At 42.0% G+C, this 25,761-nt stretch overlaps 1 protein-coding gene across 5 annotated transcripts in view; it reads left to right on the top strand.

Annotated features, from left to right (window-relative positions):
• AMBRA1 (autophagy and beclin 1 regulator 1) overlaps positions 1-25,761 on the top strand; it is a 152,728-nt gene that overhangs the window by 44,089 nt on the left and 82,878 nt on the right. For 3 of the 5 annotated variants that reach the window (XM_075105471.1, XM_075105474.1, XM_075105472.1), the window contains 2 exons: positions 12,371-12,454; positions 13,008-13,108. In XM_075105471.1, the coding sequence (XP_074961572.1) occupies positions 12,371-12,454; positions 13,008-13,108 (185 nt within the window). The remainder of the gene's footprint in view (positions 1-12,370; positions 12,455-13,007; positions 13,109-25,761) is intronic. The other 2 variants (XM_075105475.1, XM_075105473.1) reach the window with 1 other exon arrangement.

Consider the following 25,761-nt stretch of genomic DNA (forward strand, 5'->3'; position numbering starts at 1 on the left):
AATATGACCTTTCTAGTCTGTCTTCAGACATTTCCTTTTAAATGTGGGATTTTCCCTGAGTACTTTAAGTATTTCACTGATTTTATTTTTTAAAAATTTTTACCCCCTCTGTGTATATTGTGATGAAAACATAGGATGATTCTGAGAATGGTCGTAGAACTCCTCAAAAATCTGGGCTTTTATGTTGCTGCTGCCAGCAGAGGATGCTGTCAACTTTGCTACTATCATAACTTTCAAGTTCACTTGCTACGGCGGTACATACTTGAGATGGCATGTTGTTAAAGCTCCCATGCCCTTTGTGTCAGGGTGAAGTCCCTTTATGAAGGACACTGCAGAAAAGCAAGATATTAATCACATTCTGACTTCTTAAGTGGTAGTAGACTTTTCCTTAGAATGTTGTTCTGTGAAGCTGTCATTTCATGCTTCAGCAATTAAATATTCGGAAGTACAGGGCGAGTGAATGTCTTCCCCTGTCGTTGTGGCCTTGTTTGTGTAAGATGTAAATGAGGGGAGATGATGCAGAAGAGTTACTGCCTAGTAGCTTTTCCCAAGCAGCTTCGTAGTCTGGAAGAGCAGAAATATGGTGGCTGCTGGGCCCATTTTGTGAGGCAGGTGTGTTGCAAGCAAAGACCTTAATATTTCCATTATTCCATTTCATTTGTCTGGGGTGGCTTGTTCTGCTGGGAGAAGAAAAGATACTAAGCTCTTAATTCACAGAGCCAGGTAAATGCCTGCAGAAAAGTGTGTTCCCCTGCAGATAATATTCACACAGTGAGAGCACCCGGTCAGGGAAGCAATTCAATCAGCCATGCTAAGGTTGTCTTTCATTTCATACTGAGCAAATAGAAGGGTTTATTCCTTACTGTGCAGTAGCTGAATTTGTTGGTTGAATATTTCATAGTGAATTCTGGTCTGTGCATTCAGGACATGCTGTCTTTTTCCTTCTCTGCTTCCTTATTTCTCCTGGCTGATTAGAGGGAGCCGCTGTGTGAGGGTCCTTAGAGCTGGAACTTGTCTTGTGACTCATTTGATTTCTTTTGCTGACACTTCACAATGAAATCTCTTATACAGAGTTCTTGCTTCTCCTTTTGGCTCCTGTATCCCTCCTCCTTTGTTGCTCACCTGAGCAGAGTCATGTATTACTCTCTTTATTTTTCTCTTGTGCTGATCTATATGCTCTGGCTTCCCTGCTTCTCTGGATTGGATGTAGGACAGGGAGTTGCTACTGTGTCTAGCTGTCTGCAGTGGAATCCAGTTAATTTTTTTTTTAATGTAAAAGCCATAGCAAATTGCTATGATACTTTATCTTTCTCAACTGGTTAATGCAATTGGTAAATACTCTTTTCTTTCATTTTCCTAGAGATCAGGAGAAAGGTGTAAAGGGTGTTAAACACCGGTTGGTCTCTGGGCAAGGAGTGAGCCCTGTGCTTGTGCAGGGTGCCTGGGAGACAAGCCTTCCTTGGCTCTCATCTTTTGTGGGGTTCTAAGGTTTGTTTCTCCTCTTAAGAATCCTTGTTGTATCTTTTCAGCTTTGCTTACCTAATGACCTAGTAAGGGGCATGAAAAACTTTGCCTCTGCACTGTTTGTGTGCATGTGGCCTCTAAATTTGAGCTAAAGCCTCTCCTGTGTGTCAGTCTAATGGTGTCATTTCTCTCCATGCAGTTTCTCCAGAATCTCGTTTGAATTAATTCATAAATACCTTCAGTTTGTGATGGCATTAGCAGTAGTGTTGGTCTAAGAATGTGAATTAGAGTGGTTTTTATAGATATTAACAATATTCTTCTATTACACCGGCTTTTGTGGACAGAGGAGGAGGAGGGAGAAACAAGCTATACTGTGTTATTTGGTCTAATAAGATGTTACATCTTTACATGTGCTGCCTGTGTTGAACCTGCCACTGTTGTGATCTTACTGCTTATTGAATAAAGCTGACAGCTGTAAACTTAGTCATGTCTCAATGAAAGCATTTAATACAGTTTGTAATATACAGATTGTAATATTAGATTATTAACAGATAAATTGATGAGTAGGTTTTAAGGTTAGCTTTGGCAGAATCGTAAGCTAAAATGGAAAGGCTTCTAGTATTCTGGGATAAGAATCTAAGAGTCTTCGAATGGAGAATGACATCACTTTTAGTCTTCCAGCATAACTGGTAAAAATAGATTCATCAAGTCATAGATGGTGAACTTCCTAATTTCAAAGTCTTTTTTGAGTGTCTGATGTTTGGATCACATAGCGAATTTAGATTATCCATTTATTTATTTTTAAGAGCTAACTATTGTTTCTTTAGACTTCTTCATCAAGTTTGACTGGGTCTCTTCTGGAGACTTCCTTTAGTCTAGGACAGCTCTGATGCTGGAGGCTGGGTGTTGCTTCTAGGCCTCCTTGGGTAGCACAAACTAATTCTTTTCATGTGTAATTCTAAATCTGTCACTATAATCAGAATGTGACAGTGTTTCTGCAGATGAATTCTGGACATCTGTTTCCCTTCTTGTCTGCAGTAGATGTGGGAACAAATACACAAATACAGGTTAGTTTTACTGTCAGACTGAAAAGCAGATATATAGGACAGTGCACACCTCGCTGTCTGAAGGCCTTGCTCAAATCCTTCTCTGTGGTTCTGTAAAGGCTTTCAAGCCAAGGCTGAAGGTGTGACTGTGGCTGACTCCTGCATCTGCTTTTGACAGTGGGCTGCCTGGTAGAATATGGATATTAAGGAGCTTGGAGATTACACTTTTTTTAATGCCTGCAGCTTTTCCCATTTCTATCCTCTTCTTTTTCCTTCCTCCCAGGAGGATCTGTGCCAGGGTGGATACATTCAGTGGTGCCATTGTCACAGACAAGGAAGGTCTTTATTTTGTTTCTACAACAAGAAGGGCTTTACCCCACAGGCCTGAAATCTTGTTTTTGGTGCTTTATCTTTTTATTTTCTTTTGAGACACAAAGAGCAGTCAGACAGAGAGTATGAGCACTGTAGGCACTGTTTTACTGAGACCATAATGGGAATTCTGGTTTTGTGGAAGCAGGCTCTTGCTTTGCAGAGGTGATTAATCACTTATGGAAAGCTTACAATATTCAGGGTGACATGAGTTGACAAACAAAGCCAAATAAAAATCCTTTCCTCTAAGGCATATTCTGAACTAAGGCTTGTGGTTTCTCAGATGGGCATCTTGCAGAAGTCTCGTTGTAAGTGCATAAGATAGGCATGGCGGATACTCATGTATCTTCTGCCTGTTTTGGTTGCTTTATTGACACTGTCACAGTAAAGTGCCAAGTCTAAGTTCCTCCAATAGCTTCCTGCCTAACCTAAAAGGTTCTAAGACCACAATCTGCCAGCTGACTGCCACTGCGTTAAAGCTGTAAGTCTTACTTCTGGTTTCCTGAATATGTTTTTCATTTATTTCAGAGAGTAGTATGGTAGATTCTTTTTGGCCTCTTCCATAGGTGAAGTATTTGGTTTGGAAGTCTGTTTTGTGTCATAGTCAGTGCTCACTTCAAGCTGGCATTTTGGTTTAACTTTATTAAGAAGAAAAGTACGCAGCTTGATTAAACATTCATGTGAGACATCTGGGCAATCACCTGTCTTTTGGAATGTCTTAATTTAAAGCATCTTTTCTTGTTGGCTTCTTTAAGATCCTTGACTTGAGCATCGGTTCCTGAAAATATTAATTAAGAGAATACACACGTGGTTTGCTTAATGGCTAAGACAGAAAGAGATTTTGGAAGGTTTGAGTGAGGGGAGAGAGAGGTTGGAGATTTACCACTTAATGAAATAACTTCTTCCCTCCCCTTATGAAGGAATTCCATGCTCGTGTTTAAATCCCGTCTCTACCTTTTCAGTCTGACTCTGTGTCATTGTTTGCTAGCGACACAGCAAAGGGAGCACTAACCTGCAGAAATGCAGTCAATTCACTAAGTACCTGCTGTTTTCTCTTAGCACACCAACTACTAAGAGCACACAGGTAGAGCTCCCACTCTGTACAGCCAGTGTTGGTCTTTACTGCTCTTCTTCCCAGCTGTTTGCTGTGCATTTGTGTATTTCAGTGGTTTTTTCCTTCCTGTGACAACCTTCAACTTCTGCAAAAGAAACTCCCTCACATAGGAGTGCGGTTTTCTTGGCAGGAGCGAGGAGAGATTGGAATGGCCAAAGTTTTTTATGAGACTTGAAATAAGGTCAGAGCGTTTCATCTACAGTTCCAGAACAGTGGGACAAGTTCTGTCATTGTGGAGAGAGAAGCGTAGGGAATCCCAGAGGTAAGGAAAGAGGCTTACTCTGTAGGGTGACTATAGCTTAAGCTGACACCTCAAGATGGATGGGGTGTCAAGTGCTAAGTACTGACAGGGCATAGTAAAGGTGGGTGAGAGGACTTGATGATAGCCTTTTGGTGTTATTGGTAGAAGGGTAGCATATCTGAACTGCATGGTTTCGAAAACCAATTAGCCTGGGTCGGTTTTTAAATTTATTTATTTTTCTCCTTATCACCCTGCTGTTTACGTTTGAGATTAACAAAAGACATGGCAGGAGATATGAGAATCTGTAAGGACTTCCCGTCACTTAAATGCTGATGGAAATGGATTTTTAGGATCCATGATGCACCAGTATACTGCAGAAAAAGCAGTGATTTCTTTCTGGAAGTCTTAGAATGGGCATTTTGTTATCTGTCTCTCTTACTTGAGCAGCTACAAATAATATTCTTGTTAGTAATTTGTTACTTGAATTCAGATAAAGATATTAAAAGCAGGATTGCTATTTGTTGTACATGCCTGCTTTTGTTGTATTCTTCCCAGAGCCCTTTTATCTGTGGTTTTGATGCTGTTTCCTCTGCCTCTGTTTCTTGGCTCATATGGCTCTGCCTCGTTGTTTTTGATTAAGATGGACCTTCTGAAAACTGGCTTTCAAGACAGATCTGAAATTTGTGGAACTTGATGGTCACTTTCTGTGTTGGGTTTTTCCTCTGTTACAGATTTCTGAAGCAGTTAGTACTGGGATGTTGTTTCCAGATACGTAGAAATTTATGTTAATTATATTCATAATCTTAAACACAGTTGCAGGCTAAGAATGCTATCAAGTCCAGGATGAATGGGAATGATACTGAAACTACTCTTTGAACTTCATTTTTCAAGGATTAGTGAGAGTCTTAGCTTGGCTTGTGATCTACGCATAGTAGCCTGCAGCTTCATTTTCCCTATTCTTTTTATCTTTATCTTTGGTGACAGTCTTTTATATTCCCCTTATCTTGGTCTTAATGTCTAATAATACTGCCTGGATGCAGTGACAGGCAGTGACTGTTTCCTTGCAGCAGTACTGCAGGATATTGCTAGCTCTCCAGCGTAATGTTGTTTTACCATTAAGACACATTCCAGCAAGGCAAGCGTCTCCATAGCAGTGCAGTGAAAGAATGAATGCCTTTTGAAAGATGACAGTTGCCAGAACAGCTCACATCATGTTCTATACTCTTGGTTGTCTGGGCTTGTAGAAACAGTTTTGATGTCAAGATGGTACCCTTCATCCGAGTTTTTCTGCTACTTCTGAGCTGCATTCATTGTTCTCTTTTTGCTTTTATTTTGTGTCTGTGAAACTCTTAAGTCAAACTAGGTCACTGAGCAGGTGACGTCTGGTGTTAATGAGAGTGATTAGGAAAGAAGCGGTAATAGTCTGTTGCTGGCCATGCAGAACAGGCAGAGGTAAGCATTCTTCAAGCCTATAAGTCTATCAGAATAGGGTTGTTTGTGCAGTTTTCATTTCTGTTTCCTTTGGAAGAGCAGAGGCATAATAGAGCAATATAGTTTAAAAAAAAAAAAAAGATTGGTACTTACTTTTGACACTTCATTCCAGTATTGAAGCCTGATGGGGCAGCCGTTTGTATGTTTGTGCTACAAACTGTGCTCAGTGAGCACCAGTTGTGAAGTTTCCAAGTGATTAGAATTAGCTATAGTGATATTTTTCCTAGTCGTGCTCATATTTGGATGAATGTTAGAAAATGGCTGATCAAGTGGTCTTGGAGGAAGGGTGGTTGTAGTGCTGGATGCCCTGTTTTTGGTTTGTTTTTTTTTTTTTAATAAAACACTGAATACAGTGGTTTCCTTAATACTCACCTGACAGGTCTAGACTGGGCAGTAGGGATTCTCTACGTTCATCTGGCTTCTGATGTTTCTGTTTTCTAATGACTCGCTGTAGCTGTGGAGTGTATCAGTCTTATCCTAAAAGGTGTCATAAATTTGTGAGCCCATCACACAGTGACATGATTAAAATAAAGATAAGTGGATACTGTGCCTAGATAAGAGTGCTTCATTCTGGTTCCAAATCAGTCTTTCTCTGAAGCAATTAATCCTTGGCATTTAATGGACAAGTGCTGCTGGTTTCTCTTGACCAGGTAATAAATCCACTCTTACGTGATGCTTCTCTGAAACACTTGATGTTTTGAAGTGCCATTTTTGATCTTGTAAATGCATTTTCCTCTGAATAGCCCTCTGAGAGGTAATCAAGACTGGGGCATTGTTTCCCTCTGGTCAGGAGAGCCATTAGTATCTCAGCAGTCTGCTGTTTTATGGGAAGTTTTAGCTGATAAATAGATGTAAGTTTTCTCTGGTGTTCACTTGAAAAAGCTGCTAGTGAACGACTGGTATTTTAGCCTTCAAAGAAACATGGGAAGAGGGAAAGGCACCATGTCTTGGATGACTACCTAACAACTTTATCAATTACAGTAGTAAGTAGCTATGTTGGAAGTCTCTTCTTCTAGTTCCTGTCTCTCCAGCTAGGTAGCATTGCTCTTTGCAGTTTCTCTAATATTTTTATTCTTCGATTTTGTTTGACTTCCAGTGTTATACTTGGGAGTTTGCTCCAGGGTCCTAACACATTTAGTGCCAGCAAAAGCTTTTTGTGTAGCAGACACTTTTTTGTTCAGTTTTTCTTGTTGTCTGCTTCTGTTCTGCTTTAAGTACTTTTCCTTCTATAAGGGTCATATCCCTCAAAGATGAGTAGATAAATTTACACCTTTCATTTTTACCAGATTGTGTATATATATTTTTTTTTAAATGAGTTGTCATCATTTTAACCTCTGTGGATATCAATACTTGTACCCTTTTTGATAGGACCAGTGCTCCCAACTTGCTTATTTGTATCTACTTGTGCAAAAAAGTCTCTGCTCAGACATAAGTCAGTTGTCTTGAATCATTCTCTTAAGCATAAACCTGTTTTTAGGTGAGAGATCCTTGTCCTCAGACCCATAAGTAAGGTGGTCCCCTTTTCCTGTATTGAGTTTACAACTTCTCCAGGGCTTAAGGACTGTGAGAGAAGTAGCATATACGGGATGGAAAATGTATCTTTTTGATTAAAGACTAGTGCTACTGATCCAGGAGATGTTATTCCAGCTACTATGTCTCTCTGCAGAGTTACAACCAACTTGCAGTGTGGCTTTTCCTTTTGTCTTTTAGGATGCCTGTATCTCAACTGAAATATTCAGAACATCAAGGTTTTACTTACTTCGTGTTTACCTCTCTATTTTGAGAGGCTTATTTCCTAGGAACGCTTCCAGTTTTCCCTAACTTCATTCATAGGAGATGCTCAGAATCTTGTAGGATCACACAGAGGAAAAACTAAAGTTTTGACATCTTCTGGTATTTGCTGCTCCTCTCAATTGTAAAGCTAGTAGTTAACTTTCTATCATAGTGTTCCCAACACTATGTACCTTACTTAACAGGATGGTGCTGGAAAGCAATTACATGTTCTTGGAATCACCAGCAAATGTTCTCCTCGCCACCTTTTTTCCTACTTCTGTAATCTTTGTGAAACATAGTAGACGTTTTGTAGTCCTGTGCAGCTCTGCTGAGTACACCCTTCCCATGTCATCTGTTTCCATCTAAATCAGCAGTGAATCCTGTGAACTGCAAGATTACAGGATCTGTTTCTTCTTTAGTATGGCCAGTTTAATATGACACTCTCCAGGCACCCTCTTTAGAGGCAGACTTGACCAACCTCTAAAGCCAAAGAAGTCTGCATTTTCTGGTAACCTTCTCTGAACTCCTGATATGATCTTTACTTTGTGCTACTCCTGCCCTCTGTGCTATCTCCTTTGAAGTAACCTCCTGCAGTCTTAAAAATTGATAGCAAGTAAGTGGAGATACTTAATGTTTGAAGTACCAAGAATCTGTTGTTGGGTTTTTTCCTGTTACATCAAGATGGTGCAACTGAATCCAGTGCCAACCCTTAGAGATGCCAGTAGATGCCACTTAACCAATTATTTAGCATTTCTAAAGTGTGTAAGTGTCTAACCTCTGCAATAGAAATTGATTTAGCATTTTAAATTGAATCGCATGAAACACGATAAAATGCTGAAAATATGGAACGATTGGCTTGGTCTGATATAATTTGATTCTTATGAACTTGCATGGCTTACTGTTGCTGCCTCTGATAATTAAATGGCTTTTCAAAATGGTCATTGTTGACCTAATTCTGTTGGCAGTGTAGTCAGTGGGAGTTTTAATTTTGACTACAATGGGAACAGTTAGATGAACAGATTGCATTAGAAATCTCATGCTGTCTGTTTAATTTCACTTCCTGATACAACAATCTCCAAATATTAGAGAGAATTCTTGCCAAGTTAGAAAAGCAGAACATTGCTTTTTTTCCCTTTCTGATGGTCTTGACTGTCTTCTGTATCTACTCTGTTATTAATGTGGAAGCCAAGTTACCTGATGAAAAAAAAAATGCCTTTTCCTCCAGACTTTAGGATGCAAAGTTTTGCATCTCCATCTCTGTTTTCAGAGCCAGCGCTGCTGCTCCATTATATTTACATTGGCCAACTTTTCTCTCAACAAGCAAACACAACAGTAGCAGAAAAAGTCAGAGATTTGACTCTTATCCAGTTTAAGATAAACTTTCATCCTTCTTATGCCCCATTAAAGGTCCATAAATCTCCTGAATGTTTGGGAATTGCTTTCTTTTCCTGCTTCATTCTGTATTAATGTTAATGCTATTTTCCCCCTACCAACTCTTATTCTCCATATCACTGTTTTGATTTATGCCACACTGGTATCTGAGCAAATTATGAATAACCTGAATTTTGAGCCTGACCCTTAAAGTTTTGACCATTTGTTGGCTCTTGCAGTTTTCTTCCTGAGACAAATTAGTCTTTTAATAATTACAGTATTAAGTCTCCCTTGTCACCTTCAATGCTGATTACTTCTGGTTCTTTCCCTGCATCTTGCTCAATGGATTGCTTAGTACCTTCATTATTATTTTTTCACTACAGAAGTTTCCCTGGGCTGTTCATATTTGCTGGTGCACTTAGATCAAAAGGCATTGGAGGCCACCTTTTTAGCCCTGTTACAGCACTTGCTGTGGCACACTTTTTTTTCATTTACTTTTGCAAGGTAATTGAGTTGCTTTGAGGAAGAGGCTTTTTTTTTTAAAAAAATGTAGACACACACTGGGATCCACTTTTGCAGGTTACGTTAATTAAACTATCCACTGCAAATCATTAGCTGATGAGTCTGTAGGTAGTTGACACTACAGAGAAAGTAGAGCATTAGATCTTTCTTGATCTAAGCATTAGATCTTACTTGAGAGAACTTTGGAAACTTCATTTCTTGCTGGAGTGGTTCGCACTGGCACTGCAGTCATGCTAACATCTGCTCTCCTCCCTGTCAGCAGGCTGTATGTGGTACAGAAATAACACAACGTGTCACCCATCTTCACTGATCTGTAGGGTTTGGGTTTTTTTTTATTAAAACTTTCCTTTTTAGAAGGTGCAGAAATAATCTTCAGCTGGCACCAGGGTAATATCAGCTGTTCTAGCTTTTCAGCACTAGATGCTTGAAAACAGTCTTGCATGGGAGCTTAGGAGTTTAGGTATAAATGACTCTGTACATTAGTGATTCAGAAGAATGTTTGGTAATATTCCTCTTTAGCACAGGGGAGTGTATCTTACACTTCTATTAAATAGGAATTCCAACATTCCTATTTACAGGATAGTCACTGTTTCTCATTCCCAGTTCTGCCCTTTGAGTTACAGGGCAGTGGCAGTTGGGATGTGGTATCTTTGTAATTTTTTTTTTTTTTTAAAGGGGATATTAAAAATAGGTTGCTGTCTCCTGAATCAGTAGAGGCTGTGCCTGTCACGGAGAAAACTGAAGAAAAGTCTAGTCTGTATTTTTCCTTTTAGGCTTTTTGTATTGGGGAAGGGTTGTATGTGCAGTGAATGGGAGAGTACAGGATGGAGTTCTTGCATCAGAAAGCTCTGTTGATTAGAAAAATTGTGTCCTAAAATGTTTTTGTGGATTCTAAGACCATTGGCTAGTGGCATTTTAAAAAACTGGAACAATTAGTTGCTTTGGGTCTCTTGATTTGGACTGTAGGAGACTTTGTACCTTTATTTTTTATTGGCTGGAGCTAATTCCTCACTCCTTCTGAAACCTGCTGTAGGGATTATCTTAAACTGGAGAGTTCTGCAGGGTGTAGTCCTGCTGCTGTTCCTCTTGCTGATATTTGTCCCTTTCAAAAGCATCTTCTAATTCTAGTAGATGTCCAAAGCAAATGCAAACCCTGGAAACAGTTTTGCTGCTTTTCTCCCAGGGCTGCACATCAGTGTTGTTTCAGAAACTGCTACATGGACTTTTTAATAACAGTATTTCTTGTCTGACTTTCACTAGCTCTTACTGTGTGTGGCAAGATCTGGAACGTGGCACTTCTTCCCCCCCCCCCCCCCCCCCCCTTGGCCTTTTCTCTTTAACTGGAAAAGTTGATCATGTCAGCACTCAAGTTCCCAGGGTTCTGTCTGTTATTGATCCACATCTTAAGAGGCTGGAGGCCTCTGATAAAAAAAAAACAAACAGCAGCAGCCTTTAGGTTGCTGTTTTCAGGAACCCCGCTGGTTACCCAGAAACCTCAGGGTGAGATGCAGCTTTGGCTGTGAACTGCAAATGCTGTGTCTGCAGTGGGAGGAGAAATGGAAGCGTTGAGCTTGGATTTAGATTTGGTTTTGGTAAAATAGCTTGAAATGCTAATGAGCTTTGCAGAACAACCTCTGCTCTTGTGTTCCTGGTTCCTCAAGTGTGTGGGATACAGCCACGTAATGGACTCTTTCTCAGCCCACGTTTCTTGCTCACTGACTTTAAAATATTTTTTTTGTTTTGCCTTTTTAAAATGCACAGCTTGCTGGAGTGGGTTAGGAATGTGCTGCTAGCGTGTTGCATAAGGAATATTTAGTTTCCTAGTGATTCCAAGGCTCTGCAAGTAACGTTCTCCCCACCGCTGCCTGGGAGGAAGACAAGCAGGGCTGCAGTTATAGACAGGGATCTGGAATCCAGGGAGAACAGACTTGCTACTCGTGCAAGGTCACACAGTAAGTTTCTGATCGGAGCGTAAAGCACTGCAGAGGTCTAGACGTTTCAGAACTCCAGAGTCACTGACTGAGTCTCATTATTTTCCTTGCCATTTTAGTGCTGTATAATTACAGGTCCTCTTGTGACCTATGAATGCAATATCAGGACTTTAGTTTGCTGGGGACTCTGGAGGTCCTCCAGTTTGGCCTCCTACTTGTTGTAGGGTTGTTATTGCCAAAATCAGGCTGGGTCAGCCATGGCTTTGTCTAGCTCCTGTCTTGAGACTTCCAAGGATGGCAGCCCCGCAGCCTCTCTGGGTAACCCATTCAGTGTTGTGCTGCCCTCCTGGGGAAGAAGACTTTCTTGTGTCTGCTGCAGGACAGTAGATGCTGGACCCTTTCCCCTCATTCCCCAAGGCATAGACATTTATTGTGAAACAGGAAAGGTTGTTGAGGATGTGCAGTTATGTCTGGTACCACCTAACATTTCTGACTTCACTGGAAAAGCTTGTGAAAGGTGAGATTATCTCAAGCTGTGATGGCACTTAAACTGGACCTTGCAGGAAAGGGTGCAAAAGAATAGTCTGCAGATTATGCTCTTTTGCCTGCACTTCTGGGAATGAAAATGTGAAATTCAACAGATCTCTTTGTGTTAGTCAAAGTTATCAGGACTGGTGTGCTTGCTGTTGCTCTCCCAGTCCAAATGCAGAAGTTTCTCGTTCATTTGCTCAGGTGCTGACATTGATTCGTTGACTCTCTCTGATTTTTGTTGATATTTCAAGACCTTGTCAGACAATGAGGAAAGTGGGCATTAGGCTACCCATATGTAAAGCTGTCAGGAGTCTCTGGTACAGGAAGTTGTATGAATTTGGAATATTAGACACATGTGACTTACGCAAGAGAACCATTAAATCTCAGTGGCATACTCAGGATGACTAGATGACGTTGTTCAGTTTTTCTTTTCTTGGAGAATACTTATTACATGGTATTTTTAATTACATGTGAAGTAAAAATAGTAAAAATAAAATGTTTTCTTTTTCTTTTGCTGAAGGGACAATGGAGACCGATCCAGGCACCGAGCTCCCCGGAATGCCCGCATGTCTGCACCATCGCTGGGGCGCTTTGTCCCGAGGTAAGGCTTGGACATGTGAGAGTAAAAGGCTGTGGAAATCTTGGAGGTACCAGTTGCAGTTCAGCTCTCTGGTGCTTTCAGATGGAATCCTTTTCTTTCACAGGGCTGCTATATTCTTGTTTTGCAATTTCTGGGACCCCAGAGATGGCATGTTGGTATGATCAGATCATCCTGTGACATTTGAAGGGCAGCATGGTCTTAGTCCTTCTTACCTGCAGGTTGGGGCTACAGTGTGAAGGCAGAATAGGAGGAGAAAGGAATATCACTGAATTCTCAGCCCAACAGACTGGTCAGAGATTTGGAAGCTATTGTGGAAGGTAAAGGATTTGCTTAATGCCGAGCTTCACAGCTGTTGACCAGAGGAGGATCTAATCTGTAACTTGCCTTTTATTTGAAGCACTGAGTAGCTGGCTAAGCAGAGGAGACCAGCCTTCCTGCTACTATAGTCTGCTGGAATATAGTCATGTTTCCTCAAAGTAATTCAGTTGCTGTCCAGGGCTGTAGTGTACTGGGATGCCTTTCTCCATGTAAGCTTGCTATCTCTGTTTTGCAGACGGTTCTTGCTGCCAGAGTACTTGCCTTACGCTGGGATTTTCCATGAACGGGGACAGCCTGGCTTGGCCACCCATTCCTCTGTCAACAGGGTTTTGGCAGGTAAATGAGATTTCTTCGTTGCAGTAGTCATGTATGTTAGTGGTATTTCCTCTCATGAATCTCAGCAGAGGAGGATTGATGAGCAAGAGTCTAATTCCAACTTTTGAGGTTCTATTTAAGTTGCCTGAAACAAGAGAAAGGACTGTTGGAGTGATGTAGTGAGCTGTCTGTCATTCAAGTGCTTGGGCACTGCAGATTCTATACTTCAAGCATGCATATGGGATTCTCTGCATGAATTGGGGAGGGGTGCTGTTAACAGTTCTTGCTTTGTTTAACTTCCTCCCCTATTCCTAGATGTCTTTTTCTTAACAACCTGACAAACTAATGATCAGCTTGCTTCAGGTCCTTCTAATTGAATTATAGGGTGCCTTGTTCGTGTTCCGGCTGGCAAGACGCACACAAGGCAATGCAGGATTCAATTAGGATCTTAATAAGTGCATATTAAAAAACTCAGCTGCCACCACATACAGCACACAGGCATTCAGGAGCCTTAAAGGGCAGGCGGAGGTGGGGGGGAAGAGGAGGAGTACAGCCCTTTGGCAGTTCATGAATGAGGTAGTTACAGATGAAACATCTTGAGGGTGGGTCTTTTTTGGCTGAGCCTGAGTTGCTCTGTAATTAAGCCCAGTGCAGGGGAGTCATGTTGGAGCTTGGGGGAGAACCAGGGATTATGTATGGACAGGTAGGTTTCTTTCTGTAGGTAATCACAGGACCACCACTGAAAGGAGTGTTGAAAGGGTTTCTCGGGAGGCTGCATGACCCTTTTCCTTATCTTGAGGCACAAACAACTATGACTAAACCATTTTGGACAGGATTTATCTAACCTGTTCGTAAGAGTGTTCACTGGAGCTTTCCCAACCATTTTGGGGTGGAACTGTTGTTGGTGTTGCATGGCTGATTTAGTATGGCATCTCCTGGACCTTTGTCTCCCTGGACATTTTGGTTTGAGAGCATGGTTCATAGACCTTGCTGTTGCAGTAGTAGTAAGAGCTCAGCCAAAGGCTGGCCTCCAAAGAACCTCTGCTTTTATGCCTCAGGAAAGAGTGGAGCTAGCCTGTAGCTTTAGCTGATGCACATCTTTCCTGTGCTTGCTCCCTGTGTGGGCTTTGGCTGTTGGCACATGGAAACAGCACGCTGGCAGATAATTACTTGCTGCCAGGCAACACTACAGAACTCTTGCGTGGCCTCGCGTTGCTGGAGCCACCTGCCTTCAACCCTCCTCACAGTTCACCTGTTCCTTAGTGGCTGGGAAAAAGCCTGGTATTTTCTCCATGCAAGTTTTAGGGAATTTGAGCCCCAAAATACATGTGCTTGCTGTTTGTTGCGTTTATGCCAAGATTAACAAAAGAAAGCAGAAGCTGGAATCATGGGACTTTCAACAAAAAAGATCAATATTTTCTTCATGGCGCTGTGCTGATCCTACTTAAGGCAAAGTTTGGTGTGGAAGCTCACACTGGAATGGCTGGGACTCCACTGTAAAGGTTTTAATTGAGTTAAATATAAAATGAATTCTAATGCAGCAGGTGCATGTGATATGTTGTTTTAATCATCTGTTTATTTAATCTGTACCTATGCTTCCAGCTCTCAAAAATTTTTTTAACATTGTGTTCTAAAACATGTTAATGTGTTGCAGAAACCAGGAGGGTTGAAGTTGTAAATATTGGGTGAAGGAGTGAAAGATGATAACTAGAAAATGAGGTTGCAATTGTGGAATAATCTGAGAATCCCTTGTTCGTTACGTTGTTCAGCAGCGTTGTCATTTTCAATATTATATTTCAGAGCATGCAAAGTTGCAGATATGCTTTCCTTTTAGTTACCCCGTGCCAAAGCTTGTGGTAGTTCTTTCTGCACTATCATAGTGAAAAAACCTCTACTCCAGCTCAAAACTACTTTAACCCTGGCCTGATAGTTACGGGCGAGGTTGCCAGCCTTAGCTGAGGGGAAAATCAATCATCTATCTTCCTATTAACACAGCCTAATGTAACTTGAGTGCCTTAAATTGCTTCATCCGACTGTCATTTCCTAATTATGTTTAAATGCATAAATGCCAAATGTATTTCTTACGGAACCTCCACAGCATTTGGGAAAAGATGCCAAAAACCCACCCGTATTCCTAACCTGACGGCTTTCTAGAAACTGTCAATGGACTTCTATGGTCAAGTATGAGTGAGAGCTGTTGTTTGGGAAAATACTCCCAATTACACCTCTGCTCCTGTCCCCTGCCCCACTTACTGCTGTATGCAGAGAAGAAATAAAAGCAGCAGACAGAGATCTTATAGGTGTGTGAATTACTTTGTGCTGACTAAACTTCTTCATGTCAAAGCTCTTGCTGTCAGGTTCTGTCCATGTTTACTTTCAGCTGTCTGCTTTATATGAACAGCTTTCCATTGTTTAAGTGACATTCTCATGCAACTGTTATAGACAATGGCTCCATGCTAGGGAAGACCACCTAGTGGGTAAATTCTTAGAGCAGTCTGGTTTAATGAACCACTAAAAATTACAGGTTATCTAAGCAGATGGGCTAGTACAGCGGCACAGTCGGTTTGGCAGAATGACTCTGACATGCCAGGCAGGGCTTAGACTGGGATCAGGGAGTCCTTTGTACTTGTCAGGGACTGGTGGTCATCCCTGTGCCAGGGCACTTCCAAGCGAAGTATAGGAGGGGTGGCAACAGATGGGTAGAGTAGGTGGGAGTTCAGGGGAGAACAAAGTGGTACTAGTTAACGTAACAGACCGAGATATCTCCATGCCAGCAGTCTAATTTGTGTGTAGCACTGGAACAAGTCCCAGTAGCACCTTCCCACCTGACTCCTTATCTGCTGGTGCAGTTTAGATCCATCAGCTGATATAAGCTGCATCACTGTGCTTTCTGGCACCAAGTCAAACACCATATGAAAATATATTACATCAACATTGTTACCTTTAGCATTCAAACTTGTAATCACACCAAAAAGTGTTGGTAGTTTGACAAGTTATATTTTCCTGTAAAGTCTATGTTGATTGGCAGTAATTACACTGTCCTCCTTTAATCCTTTATTATCTGAGTCTTATATCAGCTTTTTCATTATTTTGTCTGGAATCAATGTCAGGCTGACAAGACTGACAGGTCTCATCCTATTTCAACCTTTTAAAATACTGGTATAACACTAGCATATTTTCAGTCTTTCACATTCCCCTTTTATTTCAAGACTCATCAAAAAACCTGAGAGTTCATTTGACAGCTCTTCTAAGGCGCTTGGTAGCGTGGGCTATAAGCTGCCCCCTGGACTCCCCTGTCCTTGGTGAGCTGCTGTAAGTGGTGGGGTTGTGGTCTCCAAGGAAACATCCATACAGTGAAAGCCGGTTGAAGTGGTTGTTTGCTAGAGTGATGATGAAAGCGGTAAATACATTTTGGCTTCTCACTCGATAGGCCTGACGAACTGAATGTGGCAATGCAAGTGGAATACTGTGTCTTGAAACTATTTCAGTCTTCTGGTCTCTTGGGTCCTCTGCCATTTGCAGGCCAACAGAGTGGGGTTGTGTTTTTTGTGGTGTGTGGGGTTTTTTTTGTGAATTGTTGTTGGTTTTGGGTTGTTTGTGTTTTTTTTTTGGGGGGGGGGGGGGGGGGGGGCAGGTGGGGTAGCTGTTTGGGGTTTTTTGGGGTGTATTGTTCTGTGCCTCCCAGGAGATACCAAAGAGTTGTTCCATGGGATGAGGTTACACCTTTCCTAATGGGAGGTAGCATGGCTGCAAAGTTCAGCACTGTTAACATGCCTGGCTCTGGATCCAAAGAACACACAGCTCAGTATTGTGTTTACCACCCCCTACTGCTTTTTCTTTTGTTTGTTTTTCTTTAATCTGAATATTTCTTCCCGCTGTTTTGCTTGGTGTTTTCTGTTTGGTTTGTTTGGTTGGTTGTTTTTTTTTTTTTAATAACTTACTCTTTGTCCTAAGTCACATTGTGAGCAGGACACTGCGAAGTTATTTGAGGGCCAGGTTGTGGTTATTTTTTGGCATCTGGTAGTTGACAGATATACATTTTAATATCTTTTTTTAAAAATCAGTAATTAAATTTTTAAAAAAGATCTACTTCATTGCCACTAAAGTGCTTATGACCTGTTGCTGGCCTATATGAACTTTTCCCATAGGCTTTATAGTAATTGACTATTTCAGGATGGACAGAGACATGCTAATGGTATAGTGGAACAAAGAAGGCTTTAGTTTCAGCTCAGCAGAAGCTTGGAGGAAGAAGAAAATGAGTGTTTGCCAAGGAACTTTACAGGAGGCTTTAAAAATTGACACATATGCCTGTTTCTTTATATTCCTGTTACTCATCAGGAGACCTGCAGATGAAAGTTTACTGTTTTATGATAGGGTTACCTAGTGTTGTGAAATGCTTCTGTCTCACCTCACTTTGTTTTAATAGGAATTTATTCAGTTATGTGCTTCTCAACAAACCAAATATTTTTCCTTGCGTGAACACACATTGTGTTTGTCTATCTGGCTTTGTCACCAGACTTCATCTGTTTAAATGGAATCCAACACAGTTGTTCTGAGTCCTCCACCTCATGGGGAGATCCAGACTCAGGATGGCTTAAGGGCTGAGTGATACAACACTATACATATTTTTGAGTGATTTCATTGGTATTTCAGGGTAATAGATTCAGACTAGAGACTGACCACTTATGTGTATTCAAAGAACGAGCTTGATATTACAGATGTTTTCCGTAGCCCGTGCCTGTTCAGAGTATGACCTGCTACAAGAGTAATAATGGTGCAACTGTGGATATCTCTGCTGGGGTTGCTAAACAAAGGTATCTGTGGCCTTGTTACACTGGGGTAGGGCTAAGGCTATAGGTGAAGCTAAGACTCAGTTTATAGCCTGCCTTTAAAAAGTGTAATGTTCAGGGCTTCAAAGTGTAATGTTCAGCTGCTGTTTTCCCAAAATCACTGGGGGGGTTTAACCGGCAGGCAGCTAAACACCACACAGCTGTTGGTTCACTCCCCTCTCGGTGGGATGGGGGAGAGAATTGGAAAGAAGGTACAACTTGTGGGTTGAGATTAACAGAATTTAATAGGACAGAAAAGGAAAAGAAAATACAGTAACGGTAAAAGAATATACAAACCAAGTGATGCACAGTGCAATTGCTCACCACCTGTCAGTTCCCAAGCAGCGGCCATGCCCCCGCCCCAGCCAACTCCCCCAAGTTTTTTTGTTCAGCATGATGTTGCATGATGGCATATGGTATGAATAATCCCTGCAGTCAGTTGGGGTCAGCTGTCCTGGCTGTGTCTCCTCCCAGCTTCTTGTGCACTTTTAGCCCCCTCGCTGGCAGGGCAGTATGAGAAGCTGAAAAGTCCTTGACTTGTAAGCACTACTGAGCAACACTAACTAAACCATCAGTGTGTTATCAACATTATTCTCATCCTAAATCCAAAACACAGGACTATACCAGCTATTAGAAAGAATTAACACTATCCGAGGTGAAGCTAGGGCAATCACATAAGCTATCCCATTCTTCCAAGCTTGGCTGCCTGGGAGAATTCTAGGTCATGTGCCTTCAAATGAATTTCTGGACTTCAGCCAGAAACGGCTAATGCACAATTTTTGGAGCATTTGAAGTTTCATCAGGTTGAAAATTAGCTAAGGTGATGGATAAATGTTGTCTTACCCTGTGACGGGGATTTATCTGAGCACATGGTAGTTTTCCTAATAAGAATTAGGGTGATGACCTCTCACCAGTCAAATTTTCAAGACAGACCCACCACCTAAGGTGCCTCCTGATGCATGTTCCTAATCTGTTGATCACTCTAGCTGTGTTAAGGGCTAACATTCCGATACAAGTGAATGGCTCTAGCCTAAGGCCTGTTAAAATGGATGTTGATGAGCCTGTGATCCAATTGGATAGAGTATTGGTTGCTGCTGCAACTAGAATTAGCCCAGTGACCTTTCACTTCTGCTCTAATGATGAAAGTGATCATGCTAAGAGGCTGCTGTGGTTGCCTTGGAAACCATATTGCAGGCAGATTCTCCAGTTCCTCTGGAATCGCAAATTCAATTGCCTCCCACGGCTCAAATGTGCTTGACCTAATCCTGTTCTGTCCCGTACAGTGTCAGTAAGCTGTGAATTCTGTTTTGAGATGCCCTCGTCCTTCAAATGTGCTTGCAGTGATGCAAAACTGTACAGAGTAGGACTGAGGTAGATGACTTGAGTGCTAGAAGGCCAGCAAGAGTTGATGGAAAAAATCATCCCAGCTGTCTCTGATGCACCCTTGTTTTTCACTGTCAGCTGGTGTGTACTTTGCTTCCTCTGGCAAGGCTTTCTCTATAGTTGTCTGAGACTGAGTATGGACTGAAGGTCCCTACCTTCAGCTGTCAGTGTTTGGCTTTTTGCTGTTAGCTTCCTTCTGCCTTTTCCTCTGACAAGTGCGTGAATTTGGATTAATGTCCTGATCTAATCTGCCTTTTCACAGTACGCAGATCTGTAGGGTAATACAATCAATTAATACAGCCATGTGGCTTTCTGTGCAATGTGTTTCTGTTATAAATCTGTTGGGTACTGCTTAATATGGAAAGACATAACCTTTGTGAAACCTCATTCTCTGTGGCCTCACTGTGATATACCTCGGTGGACACTAAACGACATAAGAGGCTTAAAATATGCCTCAAGTTCTTCCTTGACTGGAGAGCTACGGATATGTCACCTTCATCACAAACTTGAAAACTGTTTATAATTTCTGTGGAAGTACAGCCTTTCATGCAGAAATGTAAGGAAGAAAAGAGGCCGTAGTGCTGAACTGCAGATGCAGGAACAGATTACAGTAGGGAATGGGAAGTGGCCTGTGTGGAACTGGCGAGAGGTATCCTTGGAGTTGTTGATTTCCTCGATGTGGTACTTAAGCTTCTGAAGACAGTAGGGTTTTGGAAGCATAGAGAAGACTTGAATTGTGTGATATCCTCTTATTTAAGTGTTCAGTTATAAACATGCTTCATGTGTCGAAGTAACACACTTGCAGCCCATGAGCTTTCCTAAAGCTTAGCTGCTGAACCTCAGCCCTTATCTGCCTTTGCATCTCTCCAACTGCTGCTCTCCAAGAGCAGCTTTCAGCTATGAAAGTTTTCGACATTGCTTGATCATAGTGGAGTGTCTCACAAATAAAATCTCCTGATAGTTTGGGGGTTGTACATGGTTTGGATGAAGGCAGAATAAAGTAATATTCTGTAAGTTAACTTTATCTTGGTATTAGAGCCATTGTTGACTTCTGCTTCATAGATTCTATAGCCGTGGCTACGGAGTTGTAACACATCGTGATTGTGGTTGAAGGTGAACAAACATTCTTCAAATGAAATCCATCTCCCAGAAGGTAGAAATCAGCATTTGTTAATGCTTAATAAAACTAAGCCTAGAAACCAGCCAGCAATACGTAACTTCTTGTGGCTACACAGGGATCATATAGCTGATCCACAGATGCTACATTCTCCCCAACAGGTCCATATTTGTAGTACATCAGCCATTTTTCACCGTATTGCAAGACACCAGTGAGTGTTTTTGCCGACACTGTACTTTAATTGGCCATCCAGCTGCCAGTTGTCTCATGCTATAATGTGTCATTCTGTAGCGTTGTACCTGGGCACAAGGTATTTGATGTTATTTGATGTTATTAGCATTTGAATGGCCTACAGGCCACCTCTTCTGAAATACTAGTCCTGTGCAAAGACCCCACAAAAGTTCCCAAGCTAATGGCATTGGTTTCAATGCAGATAAATGCTGCTCAGAGCTAAAGGGCATTTACTTCTCCTGTCTACCTAGACATCTCCTGAAAGCGGCTGGTAGGGTGCTGAGAGAAAACCATTAACATATGTGTTTTTGTGATGGAAAAGGTTGTGTGTGTTGTTTCCAGTTAGCCTTTCCCTCCCATCCAAAATATCAAATCCTACAGTGAGAACCTGTGCAGCTACTCATCCTTGTTTTGATGTCCTCTCCTGCTGTGTACACTGTCACAGACACAGAAGGTGTCAGGGTACTTTGTGTGCTGGAATGGAAGAACATTAGTCTGGCTGTCTGCTTTGATGCTGTGCTTGCTCTATGCCTCTCTTCGCTTGCTTGTTCGGTTTAGCAGCAAAGGTACTCGGTGGGCACAAACACTTCTCTTGTCAGCTGTGAACAGATCCAGTTTGAATTTTTTGGTTGGGACGTTGAGTGCAAAGCGCTAGAGATTGAAGGGCAGAAGGAATGAACTTCCACCAGAACCCTTGGAAGACACTATCCCCTATTTCGTTCCAGAGATTAGGCTACTCTCAAGGCTTGAGTGACTCCAAAATCAGTTTAATTTCTAAAATAAATTTGTAGTAATATTTTGTACATAGCTGTCTTTATATGGAAAGAACTGCCTCTTCACACCGGAGAGCTGGAGATGGTCCAAAAGTCTCTTAAATATTGCATGATAAAGGTCAGCTGAAGAGTCAAAATAGTGCTGTTAGCACTTTAAAACCTGCTCGTGCTCAGTCCTTTTTGTTCCTGTCTTTATGCTTTTGCAGCTCAAGCCTTAGTTCATCTCAATCTGCTATGTCTCGGAATGTGTAAACTGAGAGGGATGTGAGTCAACTGAAAATAAGAATCCACAGCTACCTGCACTCTGCGGGGTATTTAGATGGTAATTTTGGGGGCATCTGACTTGAGAGGCTGTGCTTCCTGTGTAGTTAAAGAGAAGCTTCTGCTCTGAATCATCAGCTGAAGTGAGCTGAACTTAGGTGCTCTGAATCTTCTGTGGACCTGCCAGTCTATTTATCACTGATTGTATAGGGAGCTTTGAAGAGTTCCTTCCTGCTGTGGGTACCTTAAATGGCTAAAATTAGGCAGGTTGCATCCTGCCCTGATGGTTGAGTGCAGAAGGGATGATATCTAGAAGAGGAGCCTGAGCAAAAGGGATGGAATGAAAGCAGCAAAGGTGGTATAAGAAACTAAGAAAGCAGGAATTCTGACAGGAAGAAAAGCAACAGCTGTTTGATTTATGTAGAGGGTGTTCTTTCATGTGTGCTTTGCTTCCAGAAGTAAACACTGCGTGGCATAGTGGCAGTGCCAAAGTAGCACATAGCTGTACTGTTGATCAGTGCTGCTCACCTGCTTTATTTTCTGCATTTATCCACTGAAAAGATGTAGTTGCTTTCCACCTCACCCCCCCTCCCAGTACACAAACCCTACCACTGTCTGCAGGAGGTAACCAAGCTTTCTTAGGAGGGGCTGTACCCTTTCTCTGTTTCTGTAGCTTTTTGTTGTGGGGTTTTGTGGGGGTTGGTTATTTTTTGTGTTGTGTGTGTGTTTTTAAGGTTTTTTAAAAAACTTATTCTGGACTGCAAGTATTAATGGATATTTTGAAATCAGTCAGGCAATATACAATATATGCTTAACTCACTGCTCAAGGTAAATGAGCCTTGTGTGATAGGTATTTTTTTTTTTCTCGATTCCACCAGTGCAATTTGAAGCTGGTACTGCCACCCTTACTTGTGCAGCGCTGTTGCAAATTTAATTCTGCTAGTCGGGAGTGTGGAACTTGGTTTTATGGCATGGATGAGTGTGCCTGCGGCAGGAGCCCTTTCTCAGACCACATCAGTCTCAGATACTCAACAAAGACTCATGTGACTTCCTCCTATGTTATGCTCATCAGCATTTATGCTTATGTAGCACTGTGCTGTGACCTGTTTATTTCTTCCTCTTCCTACTCCATGTCCTGTCTTGCTGTGTGTTGCGCATTGATGTGACAGACTGCGGACCTGTCAACAACCCGTTTTTAACGGAGTAGGCAAGAAGCTCTGCTACTTGATCAGAAGTTGGGCTAGATGTGATACAAGGAGACTCATTGTAGGTATGCTCCTTGTTGCTACTCGGTGCTGTGTCTTTTCCATGTTTCATACTCCAAACATGGCTACAGGACTCAGCAGGTAGACTTTTGGTATTTATGAGAAATAAAACTTAACATCTTGATTTCCTATATGTGGGAAGATAATGCAGCAGTTTTGTTGACGCAGCAGAGCTTTTTGCAACTGTTTTGTAGCTCCTGGATGCATTTAAAATATGGTTGCTTGTGCCTCACAAGCTAACATGTTAGGTAAGTACTGGAATCAGGTTTTATTAGTAAGTGAATTAGCCTCGTGTCTTGTAACTGGATGTTTTCTGGGTCTTTCATCGTGCCTTGCTCTTTTGGTTTCATGCCTCAAAATAGGTAAAAGGGTCTCACTTTGAGCATTGCAGATAAATAAGGAAGTATCTACAGGACAGCATTGTGGGAAAAGCTCTTCAGGAAGGCAGACTTTGTCCTATTCAGGGACCTGCTTGGGGCTAGTATATACTGTTTAACATCTTCATTCATCACCTGGATGATGGGTTGGAGTGCACCCTTAGCAAAACTGGGAGGAGTGGGTGATGAACCAGAAAGTTGTGCTGCTCTTTACAGGGACCTTCATAAGCTGGGAAATGGGCCAACAAATCTGATGAAGTTCAGTGAAGAGAAATGCCAAGTTCTACACCAGGACAGCCTGTGGACCTACTGGTTATAAAGCAACTTTGCAGAAAAGGACCTGGGGGTCCTGGCACGCAACGAGTTGAACATGAGCCAGCAAATGTGCCCTTGCAGAAAAGAAGGTCAACAGTATAGTGGGTTGAATCAGGAAGAGCATTGCCAGCAGACTGAGGGAGGTGATCTTTCCCTTCAGCCCTGGTAAAGCTGCATTTGGAGTGCTGCATTCAGTTCTGGGTTCCCAGTGCAAGAAAGGATTGGGCTTACTGGAGCGGGTGCAGCGAAGGACCACAAAGATGAGAAAGGGATTGGAGACTCTGACTTGAGGGGAGAGGCTGAGAGAGCTGGGACTGTTCAGCCTGGAGAAGAGAGGGCTCGGGGCTGGATCTTGTCAATGTGTATAAATAACTGAAGGAATGAAGACAAGTGTGCCAGGCTCTTCCCAGTGGTGCCCAGTGAAAGGGCAGAAGGAAATGGACACGAATTGAAATTCCATTTGAACTTAAGAAAACTTTTTTCTTTTTATCGTGAGAGTGGTTAGATACTGGAATGGGTTGGCCAGGGAGGTTGTAGAGTCTCCATCTTTGGAGATATCCAAGTTTCACTGGAGAGAGTCCCTGGTAGCCTGCTGTAATTCATCCTCCTCTGAGCAGGGAGGTGGGCTAGAGCATTCAGAGGTGCCTTCCACTCCACCCCGATCTTCAGTGATTCTCTGAATCATGAGTGCACAGGAGCAGTGACCTGTTTGGGTTCAGAGTGGGTGAGAATGGAGTTTGTTTTAGCTGAAGCTGTGTTAAACACCATCTTTCAGCAGTAGGTACAGTTGCTTCTGGTTGCATGTATTGGCATTGTCTGCTAAGTCTCTTGTAAAACCTTGTGATATCTGTCACTGCAGAGGGCTTCTGGCTCTTTCAAGGTTTGTCTGAGAGCGCAGATGTAACAAAGCATTCTCCAGTAACCAGCTTTCCATGAGGATACTTACTTTGTGCCAAGAGTCTCTCGTTTTCATTTCTTTTTGGTAAGCTGGACACCCCTCAGTTGCCCACTTACATAGCATAAGTGTCCGTAGAAAGAGTCGGTGTGGATTAGCAGCGGCAATGCGTTATGAGCATAATTTACAACTTTATTTGCAAGTGAGATTAGATGAGCGCAACATTTCTGGTCGGAGTTAGGTGCAGACCACTTTGTTTTACAGGATTTGCTTGATGAGGTCTGAGGTGTCAGGGGATCTTTGGCTAGTATCTGGAAACATGACTGTGCTGAGATTAGCAGTAGTTGGAAATGTCTGCATTTACTGAAATGTGCCAGACACCGTCTGTCACCGGCTGCATTTCAGGAGTTGTAGAGATGTTTGTGGTGCATTGTCCTTGGTTCTGCTGCCTTATGAGGGGAGTTTGTTAGAAAAATGTGTATGACACTGTTGTCTGTATGAGAAAGTCCTGTTAAAGGGTTAAGAGGTCTCCAATACAGAGCCTTGAAATGCTAATTACACTTTTGCCCTTATGTTTCCCAGAATTGATGAGAGATGATGGTGCAATTGTAGGGTTATTGTTACCAGCCCTGGTATGTAGGCTTTCACATGCATTTGTGGAAGATGGTTCAAAGGGGAACAGAGAGGTACTGGAAGCCTTGAATTAGGCTGAAACAATAGGGAAGATTTTGGACAGTTAAAGGAAGCAGTTTTATGGAATGACTCTGGGCTAGGGGCAAGATGTATTTCAAAACAAGCTAGCAGTTGAGCACTCTTAAGAGTCTAGATTTCAGTGTTACCAGTCTATGGCTGTTGGCCTTTCAAAGAACCAGGTGTTCTGGGTCTGGGGTCAATCCACTTCTGCCTGTAGATAGTAAAATATGGAGCGGACTGTGGCAATCTCAATCTGTTTATCTGGAGGGCAGATCTTTCCTGCAGTCATATCATTCCTAGTGATGATTGGCGGAACAGTTGTGACTAAGTCAATATTATTACAGCCCAGAGTGAGATTGGATACCTTGGGACAAGTAATATGTATCCCATTTGCAGTTTGTGAAGGTTTGTTTTGGGCAAAGTAGTGACTCTGAAAATGTCTCTGGGGAGTTGCACGTGAACGAAGGGAACATGAATTCCAGTCATGATGACATAGCTCTAAGACTTTATATAGGCAGGCAATATCAGGGAGAAC

This window comes from Phalacrocorax aristotelis, chromosome 10, assembly GCF_949628215.1.
Source record: "Phalacrocorax aristotelis chromosome 10, bGulAri2.1, whole genome shotgun sequence".
NCBI classification, from domain to species: Eukaryota; Metazoa; Chordata; class Aves; order Suliformes; family Phalacrocoracidae; genus Phalacrocorax; species Phalacrocorax aristotelis.